The 24,581-nt window shown below is 39.3% G+C and overlaps 1 protein-coding gene across 4 annotated transcripts in view; it reads right to left on the bottom strand.

Annotated features, from left to right (window-relative positions):
* Window positions 1-24,581, bottom strand: part of ate1 (arginyltransferase 1) — a 32,669-nt gene that overhangs the window by 2,213 nt on the left and 5,875 nt on the right. The window contains exons 7-12 of one of the 4 annotated variants that reach the window (XM_088384933.1): window positions 23,537-23,665; window positions 22,381-22,509; window positions 19,159-19,191; window positions 13,609-13,790; window positions 10,428-10,527; window positions 3,117-3,237 (exon numbers count right to left, since the gene is read on the bottom strand). In XM_088384933.1, coding sequence (XP_088241059.1) covers window positions 3,117-3,237; window positions 10,428-10,527; window positions 13,609-13,790; window positions 19,159-19,191; window positions 22,381-22,509; window positions 23,537-23,665 — 694 coding nt within the window. The remainder of the gene's footprint in view (window positions 1-3,116; window positions 3,238-10,427; window positions 10,528-13,608; window positions 13,791-19,158; window positions 19,192-22,380; window positions 22,510-23,536; window positions 23,666-24,581) is intronic. The other 3 variants (XM_088384931.1, XM_088384930.1, XM_088384932.1) reach the window with 3 other exon arrangements.

Genomic DNA, 24,581 nt, shown 5'->3' with positions numbered 1-24,581 from the left:
TGACACACGAATTTGATGCACAATTTGTCTTCGCAGGTCACGTAAAATGATGTGGCGGGCCGTATCTGGCCCCCGGGCCTTGAGTTTGACAGCAGTGAAGTAGAGGAAGAGGGAGCGCATAGTGTGGACAAGAATGAGCTATTACACATTTTAAAGTACATAGTTGGCTCTGTGCTCATGATATTGCCAATAAGAATATCAATGCTCAAGTCATTCTAATTTCCCATCATTTTCTGTAAGATGTTTTTTAACCATCATCCCAGCTCTAATCATGTCACATCTCTTTCAAAATACTTCAAAACAAACCTGAAACCGTAGGCTGTTGATTTAGAGATTTCACAGTACTGCAGGAAAAGTAATTTGTCAATTAAGGTGCCTGTTTACGCAGACTCTATAAATGTAACACTGGTTCCCCTGTTTCTCATTTCAAATAGCGTTCCAGAGTTCCATACTCAACAGAGTTCCATAACAGAGTAACCACAGCTTATGTTTATTACGAATTTACACAGACATCCATCTACTCTTGGTCTTGGGCAAAACATTCCATTGCTATTATGTATCCCCATCACCCCACGGCTTTTTCATTTGAGCAGAAATTTGAAGGCCAAATAAACATCTTGAACTTCTTTGGTTCCTCGAGCCATTCCTGTGATTTTATTGCGGCGTGGCAAGACACGTTATACTACTGGAAGACACCATTCAAGGTCGGAAGTCCACAGTAAATGTAAGAATTTAGCACAGAAGGTGTGCAAACATCATCTGCATGAATGCTAGCTCACACAATGAACCTACAGAACATAAATCAAGGCATAAGTGTTCTCTCTTCTCCATAACCTCAGCTTACCTCCTTAAGTACACTTTTGGTGTGTTTGTGACACCAGTGAAAAGTATCACTGTCCCTTTGTGCTAATTATTTCCTGTGAACATTACATGGGCCTTAATGACGTGTAGTTCCATACAGTTTGAAGATAGTCTCTTAACCTCCTCTTGAATACAGAGCAGAACTCAAGAGTGGAGCCATAAGGCCCTTTGCCTCCTTTCACTTGCAACAATCCAAACATCCGCTATGAATATAAACAACTTCCTTTCACTACTACTCTCTCTCTGTCCCCTTACTGATGCATCATCCGCAGTTTGAGTAATTCCAGACAGCCTTTTTCAACGCCTTTTCCGTTTATCTACCGGACGTTCAGTGACACACTGCGTTGAGGTCACAGTTCTTAAGCATCCGGGTTCAAGGGTCGGGGGGAAGAGGAGTGGTGGGCATCGATCTGGGAGTGCGAGGGTCAGGGTTGGAGTTTCGAGGCCTTGACACCTCGCCACGCTTTATTCATCCATCTCAAACTTTCAAAATACGTTCAACACCGAATGCTAGTTAAAAGAGCAACATTGGCTTTTTCTTTGGGCCTGACCACTTCCTTTAATCTCTTGTCGCAAATCCAAACACGGTTTGGGTATGAAAGGAAAAAAGGCCAACATGGCAGTGTATTATAGAAGCGGTCTTTGAATGAACAGGGTTCAAGACCTCACATCAATAAACTTTCTTTCTTTGAGGAAGAACCCTTCCAGTACAGCTAGGAAACTGAGAGAACGTGTATTTGGTAGTTTGGGATTTGAAATAGTATATTGTTTGTGTCACCAGTCCTGGAGGCTTTCTGGCTTACCTCATGTTACACATGTATGCAGCATGACTAAACAAAGGAATATACCTGGATGTTATTGGTGACTCAAACACCTTCTGTGAAAACTTTGACTTCAACAACAACAAAGATCGGGAGCCACGAGAGAGGTGATTATCCTGACAATTCCAAGTTAAAGTTTGTGTATGTCACACGTTTGGTCAGTACACAGTTTAGTTCAAGAGGCTGACCCCTTAAAAGAAACATTTTTTGGCCGTGTTTATTCAGCAGAATGGACAATGACCTAGGCTTTTTTCACTCTCAAATAAACAATGATAGTGAATGTGTGAGATAGTTCATATGTGTTGTGCAGAATGAGTAAATATTGGAGATACACTCATGATAGGCCACATTGTTGAAGTCTTCAGACACAAAGTGATATTAAAGTGATCGACATGGGTTGCTTCAAATTGTAATTTAAACATTAGATTAGCTCTCTTTGCATGCGCTTTTTCTTTTTTCTTTCATAGGTACCCCATTCAAACTACTGTGTGCCTTGGACTTGGGTATCGATTAGAATTAGAAGGCCTTTTTCTATACAAATTTAATAACGAACCTGTCTTAATATCACTATAAATGTCCAGGACATACACTTAAATTGTGTGCTATCCTGTCATTATGTCACATGAAAGGCCAATTTGGATCTCACCACTGGGCGTATTTCTGGAATACTGGTCCCAAACCTTCACACCAGAAGATACTCAAGCCCACAAGCTTGGCAACGGCGCTAAATATCCAGACGGCCAGCACTGAAATATGTTGACAGTGAGTTTGGACAGTTAGGCCTGAAATAATGTCCATCTCTGGCCAAGATCAACAGACCATGGAGGAATGGAGGCACCACAAACATAAACTTGTCATAGCAAATGTAAACTCTGACCATGACACATCATCCGTGTTTGTGCCTACGGGTGGATTATTGCTAATAATGAAATGAGGACGCCTGACATGAAAAACTCACTCACAAGCAAAAGCAGGTAATTGCTTATTAGACTAGGCATGTACCGATGAGACGACCAATGCCTACCTCTTGAACAGTAGAAAGAGCTGATTGTTTTAACTACTGTAATAGAAGGAACTTAAAGTATGACCTCATTTTAAACAAATATAAGATGCCGTTTATATTCAGAAATTCTCATTTGCCTCTCTATTTTCCTGTCAGTATAGAAGTACTGTCAGAGCACCTCTTTATTTATTTCTCTTTCAGTGCCAGTGTAAAGAAACAGTCTTACTCCCTTTCTGTCCTCAATGCTGTATACATTTTGAGATACAATCTTTTCTTTCTCTAATTTTCTACGTCTCTAATAGAATAGAATGCCTTTATTGTCAGGCATACAACAAAATTGGTGAAATTAATGCTGTGTTCCAAAGCTTTATCTAAATAAAAAAAACTATCCTCAACACCTTCAAAAGCTAGACTAGTTTGTGGAGTTGTACCTTCATCAGGATTCATGTTGAATCGAGCGTATCGCGAATTCTCCAGGCGGGGAAGGCATTTCTCAATGGTTACCCAGACATAGGTTTCTGGGCAGAGCAGGTCTGCAGGTCGGTACTGTCCCTGTAATGATAATAATGGAAGTACAGATCAGGGGGGGTAAGGGTACAAGCATACACCTCTGTCCTGATGAACATAGGCTGAATTGTCAGTGCCTTTCCCGCAATGTTGACAGAAATCATTTAAAATTAACAAAACTTAAAAAAAAAAAACTACTGTATATGAATTTATGTATGAATTTCTTGTTTTTGTGGTTGTTCTATTGCTATTTGTGAAGCACTTTGATATAGCTCCCCCTGTTGTAAAATGCGCTTAATAAATGAAGTTGTATGGTATTGTATTACAATACATTTTTACAATATAAAGAAGACCACATTGGTTGATACATATATCTTCAAAAGGAAATAAAATCAGCAAATGCATGTTATCACACAAGAACAACAATGTAGCATAAAACGGAAATTGGTCTGGTTAAAGTGCTCGTGTTAACAGATGGCCGTAGGTGGAATGCTCTGAAGCTGCAGTTGTAATGGACACACACATGAAGTTGATGCGCTCCATGTCCCAACAACCTTCTACAACTGTCAGCACAAGTTGCTTGACACTCACACACTCTAGCTCACCTGTAGGGATTCCTTCAACACTGCAGAGAAACACACCTCGAAAGAGACACTCACACACCTGTGTGGTAAAGCAAACTTTTTTTCTCTCTCTGCAAGCCTAAGCAGCTCAAATCAAGCAGGAAGTGTGGGAGTAATGAAGGAGACGAGAGATACTTTTTCAATAAGATCTCCTTCTATGCTGATACCTTCAGTCCAACATGATGGGAATATTAAAGGAAGTCCTAAGGAAAGTTGTTTGAACTGAAGTGAAAAATGATCTTGTTTGCCCTTCTCTATAATGTCACAGACCAACTACTGTGTGGATCTGAGCCAAAAGAAATAAAAGTTCTCAATACTGATCTCACAGAGGATGTCTTTGAGGAAAATCCGTATGTTTAAATGTGAAATTGTAGCAAATTATCTGCTTTGCTGCTTTAATAACATTAAAATTGTGCAGATGCAAAACAACAATGGACACGTTGTGTCACAAAATAAAATGTTCCTGGTCATTTTGGTGAAAAGGGGCCTTAAGATTGCTGGGAAGAGATCCGATCAGTCGCCATCCGTCTCTTTCTCTTCATTCCATCCAAGCATGTCTGGACAGATATGGATGTAACGCTGGTGAAAAGCAACCTTTCAAAGCTTGAGACAAGGACAAGGAAAACAGGAACACAAACGAAAGAACAAGCAGAAAAGGCATATAAATGGAACAAAGACATGGATAGATTTGAGGGCATGCCAAAAGCTAGCACAGACAGTCCAGTGATGAAAAGATGGAACTTTTCAAGGTAATGGAAAAAGCAACAAGATGACAAGGGGTAAAAAAATACAGAAGTGCAACGTCTAAGAAGAGAACCACAAGAAACCTAATCAGTGCAAACTGGTGTCAATAAATGTATTCCATTGTTTTATGCTTCTTATGTAATTTTTATTCAATAAAAACTATTGTTACTTCAAGATTGAATGTCAACCACAATCATTAAGAGAAAATTATACTCACAGAGCTTATATATAATAGTACACAGATCCTCACGACCCTATGCTTGCAAATGTATTTATTTATCTATTTAATAGCTTTTCAGTCCACAGATGTTAAATGCACATAAATAACTAGAAAAATGCTGACAGAATGAACTTTTTTGTGTTAACAGAAAGAATCCATATTGGCCTTGTTTTCTTATTCAACCCAAGATATGAGCATTGCTTCAGCCCAATAAAGATGATTTGTATGAATGGCAAATAATCAGATGCATAAATCAAGTCCACTTTACAATATGAAAAAGGAATCCTTGTGAAAACCGGCACCAATATCTTCTTTTACCATCTCCATTTCCAGACTACAATCTGAAGACACAATTTTGATTAAAACTGACAGAAACTGAATGTTTATGTAATAACATTAAAGAATTGGAGTAACTTCAGAAATATGTAATAATAATAAAGGGCACAATAAAAAATACAAATTTATAGCATGACTTGACAGTTCCCACAAAAACCTGATGCAAAAGCTGAATATACTTGGACTGAGTCCATCACCGGGGAACCGGGTCCTGGACTTCATGATCAACTGACAAAGAGTGTTAGGATCTGTAACATCACCTCCTTTTCCATTACTTTCATTAACAGCTTTCCCCAAGTCTGCACCCTCCTGTTAACATGACTCAGCTATGACTGCTCAGCAAAATTACCAAGCTATACGCCTATGACTGCTCAGCAAAATTACCAAGGTACTCAGTGAAGTTTGCAGACACTATAATGTTAACGGGATGCATCACAAACAACAATGAGCCCAAGTACAGAGTGGAGGAAGAACATCTTGTGGACTTCAGCAAAAATAAATTTTTAATGCGGTGGTGGACTTTTGGAGGAAGAGACACCTCCTCACATCCCTGCTCACTGCTGCAGTGGAAGTGGTCTCCAACTACCAAAACCTTGTGGTCTACCTTTACGAGGACTTCACCTGGAGCCTAAACCCTTTCTGCCTTGAGAAGAAGGCTCACCAATCTCTCTTCTTCCAGAAAAGCTTCTTTCCAGAAGCTGTTTGACTGTTAAACTGATAAGTATAAGACCTTGTAAATAATACATCAAATTAAAGACTCTAGCTTTTACTATATCTGCTGGATCCACACCTTGCTACATTTTTATCTTTGCATGGGTTAAAACCAAGAATATGCACCTCCCATATCTTTATATTTTATTGAATTTTCTGTTTTCACAAGTCTTGGGACTTACTGAGGTAAACCAGGACCTCGGGTATCAAATTTTGTGCCATATCATGTGAGAGTAAAAGCACACGGCATGAGATGCAAAGTTGGTTGCTTTAAGAATTATTTGAGGGCAAGATGAGAAGACTGGATTTGGTGTCCATAATGTGAGTTTTCTTTGCAACACCCACATCTGCTACTTATTTCCTGCTAATATCACTTGTTAAGTTTTCCCTCACCCAACCTCTAGCTTATCGAGTTTGGCCAAGAGTAGAAACACATTCAAGCACTTTTGACCATACAAACAGATACGGTCGATGTGTCAAATGAGCAGATCATTTGTAGTAAGTTGTTTATCATTCAGGCTGTGGAATAAATTAATTGGTCTCCAAAGAGTTTGAGTGTGACTCCGAGCCACACACACTAAGCTCAACCTGGTCTGAATCTGTGGTGTGACCTAGGGTCAGATTCAGCCAATCTCAGTCATAAAAATAAATAAAAAAAGAAGCTAAACAAACATGGGTCATGATCCTTCCAACCATCTTCTTGCTCTCATTATTTTCAAGTTTGTTGAAATGTCCACATTAAGGCCCAACAAGGGGGTAGAGCTGAAGCATGTGGCTGTTGATGGAAACACATAAACAGCACGATACACAAACATACACATGCAGCTAGACAAATAACACGAAGAGCCAAGCAGCCTGGACACAAGGATAGCACCAATGAAAGACATGTCCAAACAAGACATGACTATGAATAGGGACCCACACAAACCCACACACTCACTGCAGTCTGCAACAAGATGTGTATTTATGTAGTGGTGGAGGTCCTTTTGTAAATGTCCTGAACACGTCTGGAGTCTATGTTTTGGGGGAGATTTATACTACGTGCTGCAGTTTAAACACACAATGTCCGCTAAGGCTGTTTCACCCTAGTCAACACATAACCACAGCACCGTCTTCAAATAAAGTATCCAAGCTGTGGGGGCCCCAAGACAGCCCTCATAATCCCAACAGCAACCCACTCAACCCCTTTCTCTGCCTCGCCCAGCAATGCGTTACAGCTCCATGGATGACAGGTTAATGAGGAGAAAATATTTTTATAGGATCACATTTCAACTGACTCCTGAGAACCGATGGTATAGCTTTTATGGGTATCGGTTCACAGCTTTGGCACCTTTATCTCTTTATCACTTTCGGTCTTTACGGGCAGGCAAGCCTGACCTCCGTCTCACACTCACTGCAACTTAGCCACAACTAAGTGCAACTACAACTAAGCTCAAAAGCCAACCTCATGCTCCCAGCAATCAAAAACATCTTTCTAATTGCAGTTCAAAAATGCTTATCAAAAGATCTTAATGCACCAGGCTTTTTGGTATTTTTTCAAAAGGGGGAACAGCTCTGGCAGTTTTAAAAAATAAATAGTGGTGAATGTAATGGTAAGGCAAACACCTCTGGCTGGCAGCTAGAGGGCTCTGGATCTGCTCAGCATGACACCATCTCCAAACTCTCACTTTCAGCTCTGTGACCTTCGCACCACCCCCTCGCTGCAACCATGCTACCACTCACACCCCGAACGGCATCGTTCAATGCACAGTGCGAGAGAATCTCCCCCTGACCTGACCCATTGAACCTTGCTCTGTCAGACCCTCACCTTGTCAGCAGTACTCCCGGGGGGTACCAAGTGCTGGTTGCCACAAGACCAGGTTGTAGTCTGTTAGTGATTTGTTAGTTACACAACTACAAAGTAAGAAGAAAAGTGTTGATGTGGCAAAAAAAGGGGATGGTAATAGTTAATTTAAAAAAAAAAAAAATCTCTGTTGAGAGGTACATCCACCATTGGTGGTCTTTCCCAATGGAGTAAAAACAAAGTTGAAAGATTTGTCAGAGTGGTGGGGCAGAGTGAAGTGAAAAAGCTTTACCTCAAGTTGAAAATTAACCAGAAAGGCTTTTTCTGAATGTAAACCTTTAAATTAAATGCATGTATAATGCCAACATGTCTTGTAATAAAGCCATCAAAGACTCTGAAAGAACCGTGCTGTCATGGTTAGTTCTGAATGAAACCATACTTGATGGCGTCATCTGTTTGCTTACTTTCTCACCCCAACCAAAATGGTAGTTTCTTTTTGGAAAGGAGTCTATTGTCTGGAACTGTGAGAAGTATGGCACCATTCAGAATGTCTTTTACAGTCAAAAAGAAAGAGGCAAAAAGCCCACATTTAAGAAAACAGGCGTGTTACACAAAGATGGCTACGGGGGCATACTCAGTCACTGTCATTCTTAATCTGCCCAGATGTACAAGTGACACCGAGAATGTGAGGTCACATTCCCATACACATAACATACTGCAGGAACGGGGCCCTTGGGGGAAAATATGCATTCAGACTGCTATCTGAGACGTTTTGCAAGTTAGAACCTGCAACTCTGTACCAAGGGAGGAGACGGGTTGAGTGTGAACTACAAATATAAGGCAAAGAAAATATTTTCCAAGTTTCAATACGGACAACCAGAAAAAAAAAGACCATTGTATAAAAAAAAGGCCACTATTCAAGTTGGAATCATTTATGGATGTATTATCTCAAGTGTTTTCGATGAACAGGAGAAGCAAGAAGAGCTGAGACCTTTGGACTCATTTAGCGTCCGACATCTTCACCTTCTGCTCTCCACAGCTCAACATCAGAAAGACAGGGAGGCCCAGAGAAACAGGGACAAGAGCCAGGGGCAGGATGTCACGTCCATCCACAAAACCACCAGCCAAACCAGGAAGGCCCAGTGGGACACGCAGTCTCAGATTTGACAACAAAAGGGGATGGTCTGACACTGGCCAGGCAGCCGCCTTTTCTGGGCTGGCCTCCAAATCTGGAGTGACCCTGCTCTTGGGTACTGGCACTACTCAAGATTCATTTTCTCGCGTTGGTCTGTTCTTGGCGAAACAGCACAACGACTTCACTTGTATGTCTAAATAATGTGGACGTGCAAGCAAGAAAAAAAAAAAAGTTGAATTTTACAAAGCACACGAGCATAATATAATCTTGCCATAACTTGCTATTGTCCTACGATGTGTCAAATTAGTGTGGTCTCACGAAAATGTGACAAAAAGAAAAAAGGACGTTGGTGAGTAAAATGAGGATTCATGTTGTTCAAGAGCTTCGAGTGGAGTCCAGCAGGGTTCAGTTGCTACTGCTTTTACAAGGTAAACAACAAGAACGAAATCCAGAAATGAGTAAACCTCTGATTCAATGATGCTTGATTTTAGGGGCACCCCATTGTGAACAACATCTCAGTATGTGTGTGTATTAATGAACTGCTTTGGCTCTTATGCAAATGACTAATGTAGGGAGCGAGTGTGTGAGTGTATGCTGCACAAGCAACATGTGAGGGTTTCTGAGGGAACGTAAGTGCCCAAGGTGGGAACTCGGCAACCTTCTCACCCTTTTTCTGTCTTCCTCCCCTAAAAAGGAAGGAGTGGGGAGATTCTGAGAATGATATTGCAGTTGCAAACACATAAGAACCGATATGGGGGGGCTAAGGGGGAAATTCCAGCTCAGGTGCTCTGGAAACAGTAGTTTCAGACAAAACATGACGAGGAATAAGATAAGAATAATATTGATCAAAGAATTACTATGTCTCTGAAAAGTAGTAGGAAGAAGTGAAATTTATCAACTCCTCTCCTTCATTAATGGCAGTTGGTTAATTACCTACCAGTATCCTCATTTTTATTAATCAATGCAGCATTTACTGATTTTAATCTACTGGAAAAAATGCAAATAAGAATTAATAGAATTAATGTTTGTAGTCTGAGTTATCATAGATACAAAAACATTAACACCAAACAAACAACTCAATAATAAATCAGTTAACAAATAAATAATAAATAAACAGCTTGTGATCGCACATCTCATTTCTGTATATATTAAAAAACATCTCTTTCTCTATTTTTAAATTGGATTATATATCTATATACATAGTTTCAACCCAACCTAAAACTATTTTACAGTTTGACTCCATAAATAGAAATGCAAACTCCTCTGAGTTGTTTCTATGTTCATCATTTTGAGATTAAATTATTGCTTTAAATTGTAAGACACTTTCCCTTTTAATAAATTCATATTTAAAATTTCCACTCATTTTTTTTTATTTGATTATTTGTATTATTGTATTATTTTTATTATTGTATATCATTCATCTGCAGTTCCAGAAAAAAAAGAAAAAAAAAACATTGCCTATAAGAAAAGTGGATTTTGTGTATCCTGGATTATGGATAATGCTTAATGCCCTCTTTTGCAGAGTGATTAGTGGATATATTGCACATGTGTAATTATTAGCCCAAACCTCGGAACTAAGTTGTAGACAGGCATGGGAACATTTTCCATGAAATAATGTAAGAACAAGCTAGCAAATGAACAAAAGACTATACAGATGTGATGATGTGATGCGAAGAATAATACCTTATACCGCATCTTGGGACAGGAGTGAATGTAAAACCCCAGGTAGTAGTGGGACAGCTTTAGGGACTGCTTCTGTAGTTGCCTTGTGAAAGCAATCTCCCTAAAATGGAAAAAAAGATTAACATTTTAAGATCATTGCACATTTTAGTTCCTGGGTATGTATGCATACAGGTAAACTAGTAAAATAGTTTATAGTTATCGTCTCACGATGTATGTTACCATATTATTGCAAATGACATTATTGGAATTAAAATAAAAAAGTTCATTTACTGTGTTCGTCAAACATGCAAAAAATTCTATAAACAAATAACGTCTACAATTCAATGATAAAATACAAACAGGATTACCCCAATACACCTTTTCAAACAGCATTTAATGCAGGTATTACGAAACAAAATTGTCCAAAACATTTAAAACCAGAACCCAAGTTGAGGAAGTAAACACCCAAACTCAAAGCTTTTCTTGTCTCATTTCATTAGACAAAAACAATGACCTTCTCTCTATAATGGCGCTGAGCCGTTGAGCAGAAAAGCAGGTGGGAAAAGGGGAGATTTAGAACGCTGAAGATTTATACAGCGTCTTCCAATACAGTAAATGTCTTGCTTTCTTTATTCCCCCCAGTAGTCTCTTCCTTAATTGCATCCTTTTACTAAGCGTCCATTTTCTCCTTCCATCTGCTATTTCCTTCGCCATTCCATAACTAAATTCCAGCTCCTTTTGTTTCACCCTTCTTTCTACCACCTTTAATCCACCCAAATGAAGCGGGAGAATTCTCTTTCTTTCAATACTTTAGAGTGAGAGAAAGAGGCCTTAACATAAAATAGATGCTCTGAAAAATAAGACATGGGACAAAGCAGGCCAGGGGAACATGGGGGAGAGAGAAGTGGCGAGAGAGCAGGAGGAGAATATAAAAGAGCGTGTTGGAGAAAGCGAAAAGAAGGCTGAGGAGAGGCCGCTACAGCGAGGTGCTACAAGGTCACCCACTTGCTGCCAGGTTCCTGGGTTCCCATCCCCTTACCACAAAAGGCCTGAATTGAGTGGTGGTGGTGAGGGGGGTCAAAAAAAGCAAGGGGTCCATTCACAAAAAAAAAACTGCAGACCCCCTCCTCCCTCTCCTTTCTCTTGAGCTCTTCACACCCCCAATCTCACTCCAATGGCAGCAGCTTGAGTTTACTATTATCCCCTCTTCAGCCATCTGACACTCCAGCACAAGCCAATTATCGAGCCCTGATGAGAGCATGCACACGCGCACACGGACTCACACAAACACTCAGGGAGGTGAGGCCTCATTCGAACAAGGAAGATTTATTTTTTTCCAAGTGATCAAAAATGTGTTAATTAGCTGGGTAGGATGAAGAGATGACCAGTGTGTGTATGAATTTGCTGTATTTGGGGGAAAAAAAAGGATGGAGCAAAAAATAACTATACATCATGTCGAGCAGTGCTTTCACAAAACATCTTATAAATTACACAATGTGAAATTATGATGTCTCAAACTTGGTTAGGTGTAAAATCTGAGTCAGATTAGGTGAGACTACACTTTACTACACAGAGACACACAGGTTACTAATTGTACCTTCTGCCATCTAGTGGAAGAGCATTTAATTGTTCTGCCTGTCACTACACACCACCGGCATGTGTAAATAGATTATGTGTAGTAAATAGATTTTCAGGACAATTAAGTGAAATCGCATAAATTACTTTCGCAAATCACTGACCTAGAGAGGAAGGTTATTACTGTGAAGCAAGCTGGACACAGCAACAGGGGCTTTAAGGTGGTGGAACTTAAAAGTTTGAACATTTAAAAAAAAAAAGTCCTGTTTGACCCAAAACCTTCCATTGAAAAAGAGGAATTTTAACTTTCAGCACATCAGTGACACAAAAACAAGTCCAAACCAAGTGCTGGAAGGTCCTGTCAGGACTCACATCCAAATCCAATTTAAAATGTGTGAGAGGATCAGAAGAGGTCTGTACTATTGCAATCTGACAGATTTGTAACATAGTGGAGGAACAAATGCTGAATGAACCAATTTGACGTGAAAAAAAAAACGTAAAGTGCTCAAGCACAGTATTAGCTTTAAGTGTACAGTGACATATTTTGATCCCTACTTCCTCATTATTATTTTCAAAGTACTGCATAGTGAGGCATCAGCACCAAAATTATTTGTTACTGTAGAAAAATGAGTATAGATATGTAAATATGTATAAAATATAGATAGTGGAAAGATTTTCAAGGAAAAACACACTCAACACCACCCTCTTCAGTTTCCAAATGTAAATTACACAAGTACACAAGATCTGTTTCGGTTTTGAAAGCATAGCAATATGTGTGTGCCTTTGGAATGGTAGGATGGGATTTTGAAGGCCATGAATGAAAAAACAAATATGAGACTTTTTAAGGATTTGAGGACTCTCAGCATTGGCAGGAATTGATATTGGTGACTATGTTTATGTTTCTCGAAAGGAGGGTTTGAGCACAGCCAGCCAGAGCAAGTAGACCAAAGTGTAGAAATGATTAAAGATCTGAGCTCTGGTGTCTATAAACAAGCAAGAGGACTTCAGTCCAGTGGGCTTCCTGTACTTCCTGGCCAAAACCTCCTCCAGGCCCAATCACTTTGTTTAAGTCTTGAATTCTACTTGAGACTAAAAATAAAAAGTGATGGGAAGCAGTACACTCTGAACCACCAAGGTGCCCCCCTCAACACGAGGGACGCCCACAAACATATTGTACTGTACACCATCATCATCAAAGCAACATCTGTGAAATATTTTAAAACGTTTCCCCTACTTTATGGAAGTACATTTAACTGGAATTGCCAGAAATGCGTCTGTAGTACGCATATGTGTGCTCTAATTTCATCTTGGCAGAGAAAACTGCCACAATTGGAATTCTGCCTTTGCTAATCAAATGTGAAGACAAAGGAATGTGCCTCGCCAACATCTTATACGTATATACTATTCAGTAAGATGCCGAGAGATACTGTATCAAAGAAAATACTTTTAGAGGGGGTGCCAATAGAGAAAAGGATAAATATAGCAAAAGAGATTTCTCTAATAAAAGACAGGCAGATATAAATGGTATGATCTACCTGTGACATTTTACATTCTAAGTGTGTGTGTGCAAATTTGGCTGTTCTGCAAAATGAAATTGAAAGTGCTAAGCTCAATCAGTTCAACAAACCTGAGGGCAGAGTAGGAGCCTAGAGACAAGAAAGCAAAGTCTGGGTGGTAGTACAGGTAGACAGATGACACGCAGGTCGGCAGGATATCGATCACTCCCACTGCCACTATCTGGCCGTCTAACCAGTACTGCTGATGAAAGGAGCCGTAACCCATTTCAGGACCATCATCAGAGTGCTCGGCCTGGGATGGGATAAAGAAGAAGAATACACTGACATTACTACAATAGTAACAGTGCAAAAGACTTGAACTATGACTGGAATATTATCCGCAAGCACACACCTATGCGTGCACACAAAGAGTCCTTTTGAAATAAGACTGTAAAGACGTGACCAAAATATAAACGTTCAGCCTTAAGAGGTTTTAAAAAAAAAATACTAATTACGTAAAAAATCATTGCAGCCATTTTATACATAAAGCATCTATTATTAGGGGGCAAAAGTGTTTGAAAATTTGACGCGACTCTAAATACAACAATGGGATATCTTATATATTTGCATTAAAAACATTTGACATGAAATGCATGATTTATTTATTTTTCTTGGAGATGCTTCACAGCAGCCTTGACTTTCTGCATACAGTCTGCACTTCTTGGCAAGGTAAAGCCTGTACTAATGGGTTGAGGTCAGTTTTGAATTGCTTTCACAGTACATTTAGGGATACTATCCATACCTAGCGTAAAAAAAGAAAAAAAATTCACATAAAATCACATTCGTTTTTAATTACACATCAATTGTGGTGGTGTATAAAGGTATTATAAGAGGTTCTTTTTGCCTGCAGGCCTCGCATATTATGTGTGGGGGTGTACAGTAGCCTCACTTACAGGCTGCTAATAGCTCCCAAATGTGGACTGAGTGCAATAGCAAAGCAGAGTTGGAGGAGAGTTGGTACTGGCTTCAGAATCACTCCAGGAAAGAACTTTTTAATAAGAAGTCTTTATAACCGCCAGCTGTGGATCCCCGCCAAACTTTCGCCTGTAAGCTTGCTCACTCTATGTGGTATTAAATAATGTGTGTTGTTGCACATACTTGTTTTTGTTCAATCTGCTAATATGACAGTCGTGGTTGATATATAGCGCACTATAATTAGCACACATGCTGTGTGTAATTTATCATAGACTGTGGTTGTCTGGGTAAAAGTATTTTCTCCATCTTTATGCTCATGAAAAAAGATGACAGTGACTCCAGTGTTTCGTCCTGGGAGTGACTTTATCAATGTGAGATTAGAAATGCGACTGGCAGTTATCAACAATAATTGGATCTGGGATTGTTACTGTAAAATATGTAATTAAGTTGCATAATGACCGAAAAACGCATAGAGCTGTTTGAGAAGAATCATGTGTTAGTGTATCTGCACTTCATACAAAGCTCTATGCTTTCAAAATGGAACTTTCAGCAATGTAATTATCCTCGACTTTGTTTTCCTACCATTTCAAGTCAAAATGGCAGCATTGAAATCGCTTAGTTTCTTGTCTGTCAGATCAACTAAAATCTTTACACTTTTATGTGAAAATCCATATATTTTTGGGCTTTATGTCAGATGCTAATGATATCAAAGCGTTGCTGTCGGTTCACTCCCCATTAGCGTTGACTAACTGGCAAGCAGCCAATAAATGAGGTAAAAAAAACTCGAGTGTGAGTGTGTGCGTGCATGTCCATCTGTATAAGCAGGCAGCCTGTTATTTCTTGGCACAAGTTCCATGAAAAACACTGGAGTCTTTGTAAGAGGTCCCAAGAAGTTTTGGCCCTGTGTGCATGCGTGTGTGCGTGCGTGAATATGTGTCTGTGCATAATAAACATAATAAACGTGTTTAAAAAAAAAAAACAGACATTTTTATCACCCCACTAAGAATATGCACCTTTTACCACAATCACCAATATTAGCACAGTAGAAGTAATAGCTTGTTTGTTTGTTTATAGGGTTCATATGTTAAAGGCCGATTGATGCTCTCTTACCTACCTGCATGTCCCCTCACAGGACAGCTTAATGGTCGTGTCCTTGCCACTGTAAAAACAATCTAAACTTCTCTGGAATACTTCAAACCACCCCAAAACTCCACATACGGCCCCAAATCACTCACATATGGCCAAAAGACTGGACCAAGTATGCAGTACGCTATGACAGTGAAGTGGTTGTGTCCTCTTTTAATCTGATTCATACATATTTGGGTTGAGCGTCCCTTTCTGAGGTCATTTCTTATTGTGGGAGTGTCAGTCACAAACTCAGTGCCACATTATTACCGACTGGAAAATTAATTATGATTGCACAGTACTGATGCTGCCAGTTCTCTCAGGCATTAAGTGACAATGTAAGAACTTCAAGCTTGAGATCCCAATTATAGTGAAATATAAGAAAAACTACCGTATGTACCATATTTTCTGCACTATAAGGCGCACCTAAAAACCTCCAATCTTCTCAAAAGCCGACAGTGCGCCTTATAATCAGGTGCGCCTTATATATGGACCAATATTGGGCCACTACAGCAGGCATGTCCAAACTCCGGCCCGCGGGCCAAATGTAAAAGCTTATATATGGACAAAGTTTTAAAATGGGCTATTCATTGAAGGTGTGCCTTATAATCCAGTGCGATTTATATATGGACAAAGTTTTAAAATGGGCCATTCATTGAAGGCGTGCCTTATAATCCGGTGGGCCTTACAGTGCGGAAAATACGGTACAAGGAGATCATACAATGACTACAAATTGAAAGCATAAACAGTGCATATTGAATTTTGTAAGTTCTGGTGTTCATCACATTAACAGATATACAGAGTATGTAAACGTATTTTTAAAACGCCTGTTTTAATAAAAAAAGCTCTAAAGATTTGATGAAACTGAACAGCACCAAACATGTCCTTTATGGCTACAGTGAAATGATATTTTTTGCATACATTACAGAAAAATACAACACAATGTGAACCACACACCCCAACATGGTGAGTGTATGTATTTTAATAGCTAGCCCTCAGATTGGAAACAGATGGACGCCGACACGCAGAGGTAGAACAGAAAAGCCACATACAATAACTCTGACATGAGTGGGGAGGATTGGGTGGGAGATCAGAGACTGGAATAAAAACGGGTTGGGCAACGGAGGGTCATGCGAGCAGAGATGGCATGTTAAATCCATCGGAGGAAAGTGAGTGAAACCAGCACATGAGGGCGGGAGTGTGCCGCAGAGTGCTTGGCTTGAACAGGCGGTTCAATGCGCGTGGCTTCTTTGACGAGGTGATAAAAGCTTGTGCCCTAAAAACGCTAATGATGCTCATTAAGGAAGACCCAAGGGAAGCCACAGGACCAAACTACAGGGATTATTTATGTTCACCTCAATCTAATTAACGCTGCTGTTCCAAGTATCCTTGGACCGGTGTTGCTGTACGCTATGTCCACTGGTGTTTCATAGAAGCTGAAATTCACAAAGCTCGCTAAGTGCTCCGTGATGCCTGGCGGCAATTACGTACACGTCACTCAACGCTACAAAGTGGACTCAAGTTTTACCATGAAAGCATTGCTAGTATTTTCAAGCTGGTGGCCATGATTGGACTTAATTCATACCTAAAACTTTGTATGGATCCAGGTGAAATCCAGTCAGATTTAGGTGGTGCCTAAAAAGTACCGCTCATTTTTTGGTCAGCTATTCAAGTTGGTCAGAATCAGGCACGTGCACTCATAGGAGGCAGGTGAGGCAGTGCCTCACCTTGCCACCAGGGGCGGTAAAGGGCTCAACATGGTTTCCTAAACTGTCACCATAAGTTGTTAAAAAATGAATAATATAATAAAACATAATATAATATCTGTCCTTTGGTCTATGTTTTTAATGCAATTTTGGTGTGTTTCCTATACATTTGGATCATTTTCATAGTCAAAATAGCTGTATTTCTTGTCCAAATAACAACGGGAGACGAGAATCATGGCGGCTGAGGCAGTGACAGGTAGTGCCTCTCAGGGCGTGCATGTGAGCGTGTGCACAGCTCACACACACACTGTAGTGAGCACGTGCAAACGGCACGTGCTTGCAGTCAGCGGGAAAAGGCGCGTGCCTTGAGGCAGCCAATACTTTTGCCTCAAAAATGGGGCGATAGTGAGCCACGACACGAGTAAATGCGAGAGTAAATTAAGAAGAAAAAAAAAGAAAAGAAAAACAACCAACAACATTCGGTGCTAACGCGTTGCTATTTGGCTTTATTTTCCCTGAAAATGGAGGATATAATCTCGAAGATGAGAAATTTTTCAAAACTTGACTGTCAGTCAAAGCAAGAAATCATAAGTAAGGGAAGACCAATGCCAGATTTGCGAGGATTAATTCAAACTACGTTCCTCCCGGGACGGACTACAACACATTCGTTTCAAAAGGAGTGGTACTCTAAAAAAGACTTCATTTACAAGTAAAGGTAAGAATACTGCAGTGGTTTGTTTAAATGTACAGTGGTGTGTTTAAAATGTTATTAAATTTAATCAAGAATGGGATAACAACCATGCATGCTTGTAAATCTGACTTGTGAGTCAGTGCCTTAGCGTCATCCAGTACGTTTGTAAATCTGACTCTGAGTCAGTGCCTCACCAACACCAACCCTCACCGCACGTCACTGGTCAGAATGTACCTGGAACAGCAGGATTGAAAAAAAAGGTTGGGTTGTTTTGCAAAAAAAAAGAAAAAAAAGATGTTGGTTCAAATTTTTTTTAACTTGAATTGTGTTTTTGACTAAGCAAATTTAAGCGCGTATGTTTGTACTTGACTATGTGCATACTCTGCAAACAAATTTAGTATTTTCTAATTTAACTTTGGAATTCATTTTAAAAAAAGTTTGACGACATGCTGTCAGTGTCTGCTTAGCAAGCTTTTCGATGATACCAATCTTTGGAAAAATATAGTAAAGCTCAAGAAAGGTATGAACGTTGTAAGCACATCACTTACAGCTTCAGACCTCCACAGATTAACAGAGAGGCATCGTAATGGATGCTCTTTCACAACCACAGCAAAAGCGTATGCGCTTGTTTAGTATGCTTTTTATCGACTACTGTGTAAAATCAACAAACATGTCAAATGCTCATTTTGACCTACATTATGCATGAAACACTGGAAAAAAATGAAATTGGATGGCATTGGTACCTTTAAAAACCCAGCAGCCATCCGTTGGATACTGAAGCACATAGCAAATGTGTCCCATTTGATCAAAGAAAAAAGGAAATTGTGTCCAACATGGGCATCTTTTCAATCCCAATGCAATCTGGACACCAGATTTCAATTTAACCTTTAACTCACTCTTCTACTCGTACTAGGTGAGATAACTCCTCTGTATGAAAAAAGTAACCCCTTTCCTGTATCCCTTAAACACCTCTCATTCAATTTAGCTGGAGGGCTTGAAAGTGGAGCGCAAAGCTGAGTAGCTCAATATGAAGAAATGGAGAGGAAATTAAATTTTAATTAACCTGCTCTGGTAATGTGGTGGCAATGAAAATAAAGCAGGGTGTGAAAAAAAGGCAATTCTAAAAGTAAACTTATTGAAAAGAGTTAATAAAGAACTGTGAAAAGGCCAAAGGAAATACATACCTCTAATGGTGAATCGCAGAGAAATCGCCGGAACTATAGTGGGACGCAGAGGAGAGAAAAAGTGAGTCATTACCAAAACATCAGAAAGAATATAAAATACATCCTTCTACTGATGTCATAGAAATAAGTCAGTAATCAAAGTTTTCTCTTTACTCAACCTGGTCTTTATTTTCTCCATCCTTATAGGTCTAGGTCACAAGTGTCAAACTCAAGGCCCGGGGGCCAGATACAGCCCGCCACATCATTTTATGTGGACCGCAAAGACGAATTGTGCATCAAATTTGTGTGTCATTACTAGAATTGCAAATTGTCTTCACCTTTAATAATATCTTTTTTTTTTTTTACATTTGACCAGTTTTTACTCGTCTAATTTGAAAACGAGTTATTTGTCAGTTTGTTTTGTAGCTTTTACTGTATATAATATGAGGTGCTCATACATTTATTTGGGTTGGCAGTCATAATGGCCCTCCGAAAGAAGCTATGTCTACAATGCAGCCTGCGAAAAAAATGAGTTTGACACTCCTGGTCTAGATATTTAGGAAAATAATTGTAGCTATTTCTTCAGGGAGCGAGAGAGTTCTTTTTCAACAAATGTTTGTTTTGCCACTGGCAGACTCACATTGCATGACAACAGTAAAGAATTTCTATTTGAGCATTTTATGCTCGGGTTGAGAGCAGTGTTTGCAGGTGATCTACATCTTGAGGACATAATTCAATAAAGAACCAGTAACAACAGAAAAGCCCTTTTGTTAATTTCTTTTTATATCATCACGACTTTTAAATGTATAGACGCATACGTATTGCCAGTCTGTTTGTATCCAGGTGATAAAATTTTAAAGAGATACTCCACAAAAGTAGTACACCACTTGAGTTGGCCTGGCGGTTTGTGTATTTATCCAACAAATGGCTCTTGGTGGAAAAGATTTGGACTGCTTTAGATTATGTTAATGGTGCACTCAATTGATATTTTCATGACAAGAACAATAGTTACAATACTAAGACTGCCAGTAAACTGTAATTTTCCACAACTAACTTTACAGTCAACACATTACCAACAGCAAAGAACCCCAAAGGGCAGTACCCTCAGAAGGCAAAAACAATAACACTTTTTATTGAACACTCACAAAAAACAGTTACGAAAAACAGCTGCGGGTAATAAATTGTCATTTAAAATTTACTGTGCTAAAGTAAGTATGCATGAGCCTCGAGTCTCCAAACAACAACTTGTTCATCCATTTATTTGATTGCAAATAAAAGAAACTTTCACAAAGGCATTAATGTGTTTGTAAAAACCTTGAAACAATTGCCACCCCTCTACTTTTGCTTGCGTAGTGATTTCGCAATCACTGTCTGGTTACTGGACTACATTCAGTTCGATATAAATAATCTTAACAGGGGTGCAATATTTCGAGCATGAACTAAGTGTGTAAAAAAAGACTATTTTTAGACCTTTTAATATGCAGATCCAGTGACCAGGGCCTGCTGTGAATACAATCCCAGTTTCCCATGTATGATGCAACCGCGTAACAGTCTGCAAACAAATTGTGTCTCGAGTACCCTCTGGAACATCCTCATTGACAACACATGGAGCACATCACTTCCTATTTTTTCCCCTTTCCAACAGTAAACACTCATCTGCACACGATTAGAGTCTACAATGCACACATACGGTACGTATAAACACACTCATTTGTTCAGACCTAATTCCTCGGACCCTACATAATTGTGCTCTTTAAACATGGTGTGTTTTTCACAATGGATTCAACGCACACGCAAACACAGTCAGCCTACTTCTCCAAGGCTATATAATTGTAGATTCATCTGTAATGGTGCTCACTGCACCAGATTGTAGAATACAACCAAAACAATTAATAAGAATAATAATAGTGAAAGAAAATTACGATTTCTTCTATGCTATATGCCTCCAATAGATTAGATTTTTTTTATATGTGCCATATGAGAAAAGGCGGTGGACATAGATCTTTGTTATTGTACTAAAGTTAAACTCATTTCTTAATAGCTTTGAACATCCTACTAAACTAAAAAGATAATCTCAGTATATGAAATATTTTCTTTTCTCCCTCACCCCATCTACTTATCCCCCTTATCACCATTCTTAAAGTTTTTGCTCCCTTTCATGTATACCTTTTTAAGTTATGATTCTTTTCCAGGAGTGGGGATACAGTTGCAACCGTTTATTTTTTCTTCATTTCCTGACAATGAAAGCCACATGCGATGGAAGCCAGTCACGGCTCACCAAAACAGGTAGGCACGCTAAGTGAACTGTGTGCTTTGTAGTGCTTTTTAAAGCATGTGCATCAACTTTGAGTGAATGTGGAAAGAATAACGCCTGTTGCCTTTCCAGGTATGGTATGACAGAAAATATACTTCATATCGGTATGGGGGGAGAAAAGAGGTGAGACAAACACTGCAAAGCAGTTCACCTCTGCCTTGCCTTCATGACAGGTTGGTTGGCATTAAAATGCATCCCATTAGCAACTGTTCCAGTCAGCTACTATAAAAGTCACTCCGAAAATCAGGCAAATGATGAGCCACCTTGAAAGCGGTTGCTTTACCGCTGACAATGCGCTCTTTGCTACAATATGCATCACCAAGTCTACTTGCAAAACATCTCCAACAAATTCCATGGTTATAAAACTGAGCTGAAGCTGGTTCAAGTGTAAAGCACTAGGAAAGAATCTGCCATTGCCTCCTTCCCAAATCATGCTGCCATTACAATTAATAAATTACTTTATTTTTTTACAAGACAAAGAATTTGGTTGTTTACTCAGCCCTACTGGCAGAAAGCTCGACGAGTTAGTTATTTTTCCAGCCCTCAGGAACAATTGGCCTACTCAAGTTTGTGGAAAATGTTTCACAGTTCGGCATGCTGACTAGACTTTATTTTCTCCATTTATTGGGGAAGGTGAAAACATACTGCACACTGCTACAAACCATAAGAAAAGTTGATATTTAATTTATTGATCACGCACCGAGGATTTAAAACTCACATTGTTTAATATACATTGGTTTAATATGCATTCTACTTTGGAATTTCACTTTTTTTGCAGTAAAATTTCAACAAGAGGTACACATTATAAGTAGACTAGAAGAGTAGTGTAACTTTGATTGGATTTATTTACCAACAAACTGCCACAATAAATTAAACCCAAGTTAGTATGTATATCCTACAGAGAGTGTAGAATAAAAATCGTGCAGTACCTTACTCTCACTACATTCGCTGGGGTCATCCCCATGAATGGCCATCTGGTATCGGCTGTACAGGGCCACAGACTGCTCATAGGATGCGGTAAATTGGGGGTCCTCAAAGTTGACTGGTACTAGCCTCACCTTCAAGCACAAAGTGTAAAAGGGGAAACAATGAGGGTCAGCCAGTGCTGTGTTACATTGCTTGGAGGTTGATACCGCCAGAATTCACGTACGGTATATTCCTTCTTTTGCTGTAGAAAAAGTAGAAATGAATGGAATAAAATGATCGAATTCTAGGTGACTGAATATACACTATTTTTAACTTGAAGATGAGGCTAGTGCATGGATCAATATGTTTTCACAGACTGAGCATTCTAACCCTTCCTCTGACTTTTAGATCAATAACCTTGACCCTTTTCATGGAAGCATATTGTCAAACTGCAATAACTCCTTTTCCACAAGGACTGCACAGTGTACCATGAACAAGACTCCAGCGCTAATCTGAGACTCCTTTCTGTGTCACTTTTATGGAGTGGCAAGCTGCTACTGTGGCATAACATTCCCAACATGATTATGTAGAACGTCGATAATAAATTTGAATTATTCTGCCCTTTTACAAGATATTCTATCCACCTAATTTAGCATGAATTTGGGCACAAGGAGGAGCACCAATGAGATTATTGTGAAAACTGGGAGGGGGTTAGGTTGTCAAGACAGCCCTCAAAATCCAAACCACAACAAATAGCCTACCGACTGACTCAAGGCCAAGTCGAGACACCTGGAGAAACACTGCTCTCAACCATGGCGTATGGAAACATTTTCACCTCATTATCTCCCTTTTTGGTTGTCGTTTTTTTTTTTTTTTTTTTTTTGACACATACATGTGATTTCAACTGAAACGTAATGGTTTTCACTTGTACTGACATCTTTGATACTCCGTGAAGAGGCATGAATCATTGACAAATATGTAGTAGACTAAAGAGTAGAGACAATACGTCTCTCCTAAATAAAATAAAGGACTCTTTGAAAAGACCGAAGGAATGATTGTACTCAAAATAATTCAGATTATATAACTATTATTTTGTTTTTGTTCCTCTGGATGCCTATCTATCATCTCCCACCCGCAATGGGGAGGCCAACAGCAGCTTGACCTATGCCACCCCCTGACCTGGCTCTCGGAGGGTTTGTCAGGAGGGTCCTTGTGAATTGCCATCTGGTAGAGTTTGTACACCTGGTAGGACGTGTCGAAAGAGGCTTTGAACTGCGGGCAAGGGGGATTGGCGCGCACTAGCCTCACCTTCAAAAAAAATGGGCAGATAATAGTTAATTAACATCAAAATGGGGAGCAGGGAGGCACAAATATTTAAAAAAGATACATTTCAAAAGCATTGTGACATGTGTAAGTGTTTCTAATACTCCTTCAACCAGAAGCTTTTATTGGCCAAAGAAGACACTCTGTCAATTGAGTCTTCTCGGCTAATAAAATGGGGGCTTGAATCTACAGTTTAATGGATTTGGACTGAAGAAGCCTAGTCTCATGAGAATATTGGCATCCATTTTTTGAAGTTTAACGATTCCTTATAAAAGTAAGGAAATTTCCCAAGCTCAATCTTTTTAATTATGCTCCAGTGCTGAAGATGTGTTTTGACAGGATGAACTGCTTGAGGCACGCCACAAGTCACACCATAGTGGTGAGATGTTTTTGGATGTTGGGGTCGGGCTATCATAATAGTACTACATTACACAATTAGTTGGCTACTTGGCTGGCCAAGAATGTTTAAATAGAGCCAAAAATATTAATGTAAGTCTAATTATAAGTTGATGAATTGAAAATGTCATCCAACTTGCACCTTTCCCTAACCATACAAGGACAAAACCCCAGTCTATAACAAAAAAAATATTTTTTTATGCTGGTGGGACAAACAAAAAGAATTAGTCCGCTGAAAATTTTTCACACTAGATTTCAATATAATTTGCTCATTTGACCATATTGTAAAATAGAGTTAGTTCAGGGAGCCTTCTAGACTGTGATCCACTTCATATGAAGGCTGGTAAGAGTCACATGAGCTCCAAATCACTGACTAAACTAATTTGCCATCGTTGTTTTTTTTTTAAATCAAAACAAATTATAAAGCTGTGTTACCAGTGAAAATGGCATTTGAAAGAGTTATCTTGTCATGAGGGCGCAGAATTCATGTCATCACATTGCCCTC

The sequence above is a fragment of the Syngnathus floridae genome, chromosome 9 (genome assembly GCF_059516105.1).
Source record: "Syngnathus floridae isolate MCC-2025c chromosome 9, RoL_Sflo_1.0, whole genome shotgun sequence".
NCBI lineage: Eukaryota > Metazoa > Chordata > Actinopteri > Syngnathiformes > Syngnathidae > Syngnathus > Syngnathus floridae.
This window is presented reverse-complemented; position numbering and strand designations above follow the sequence as displayed.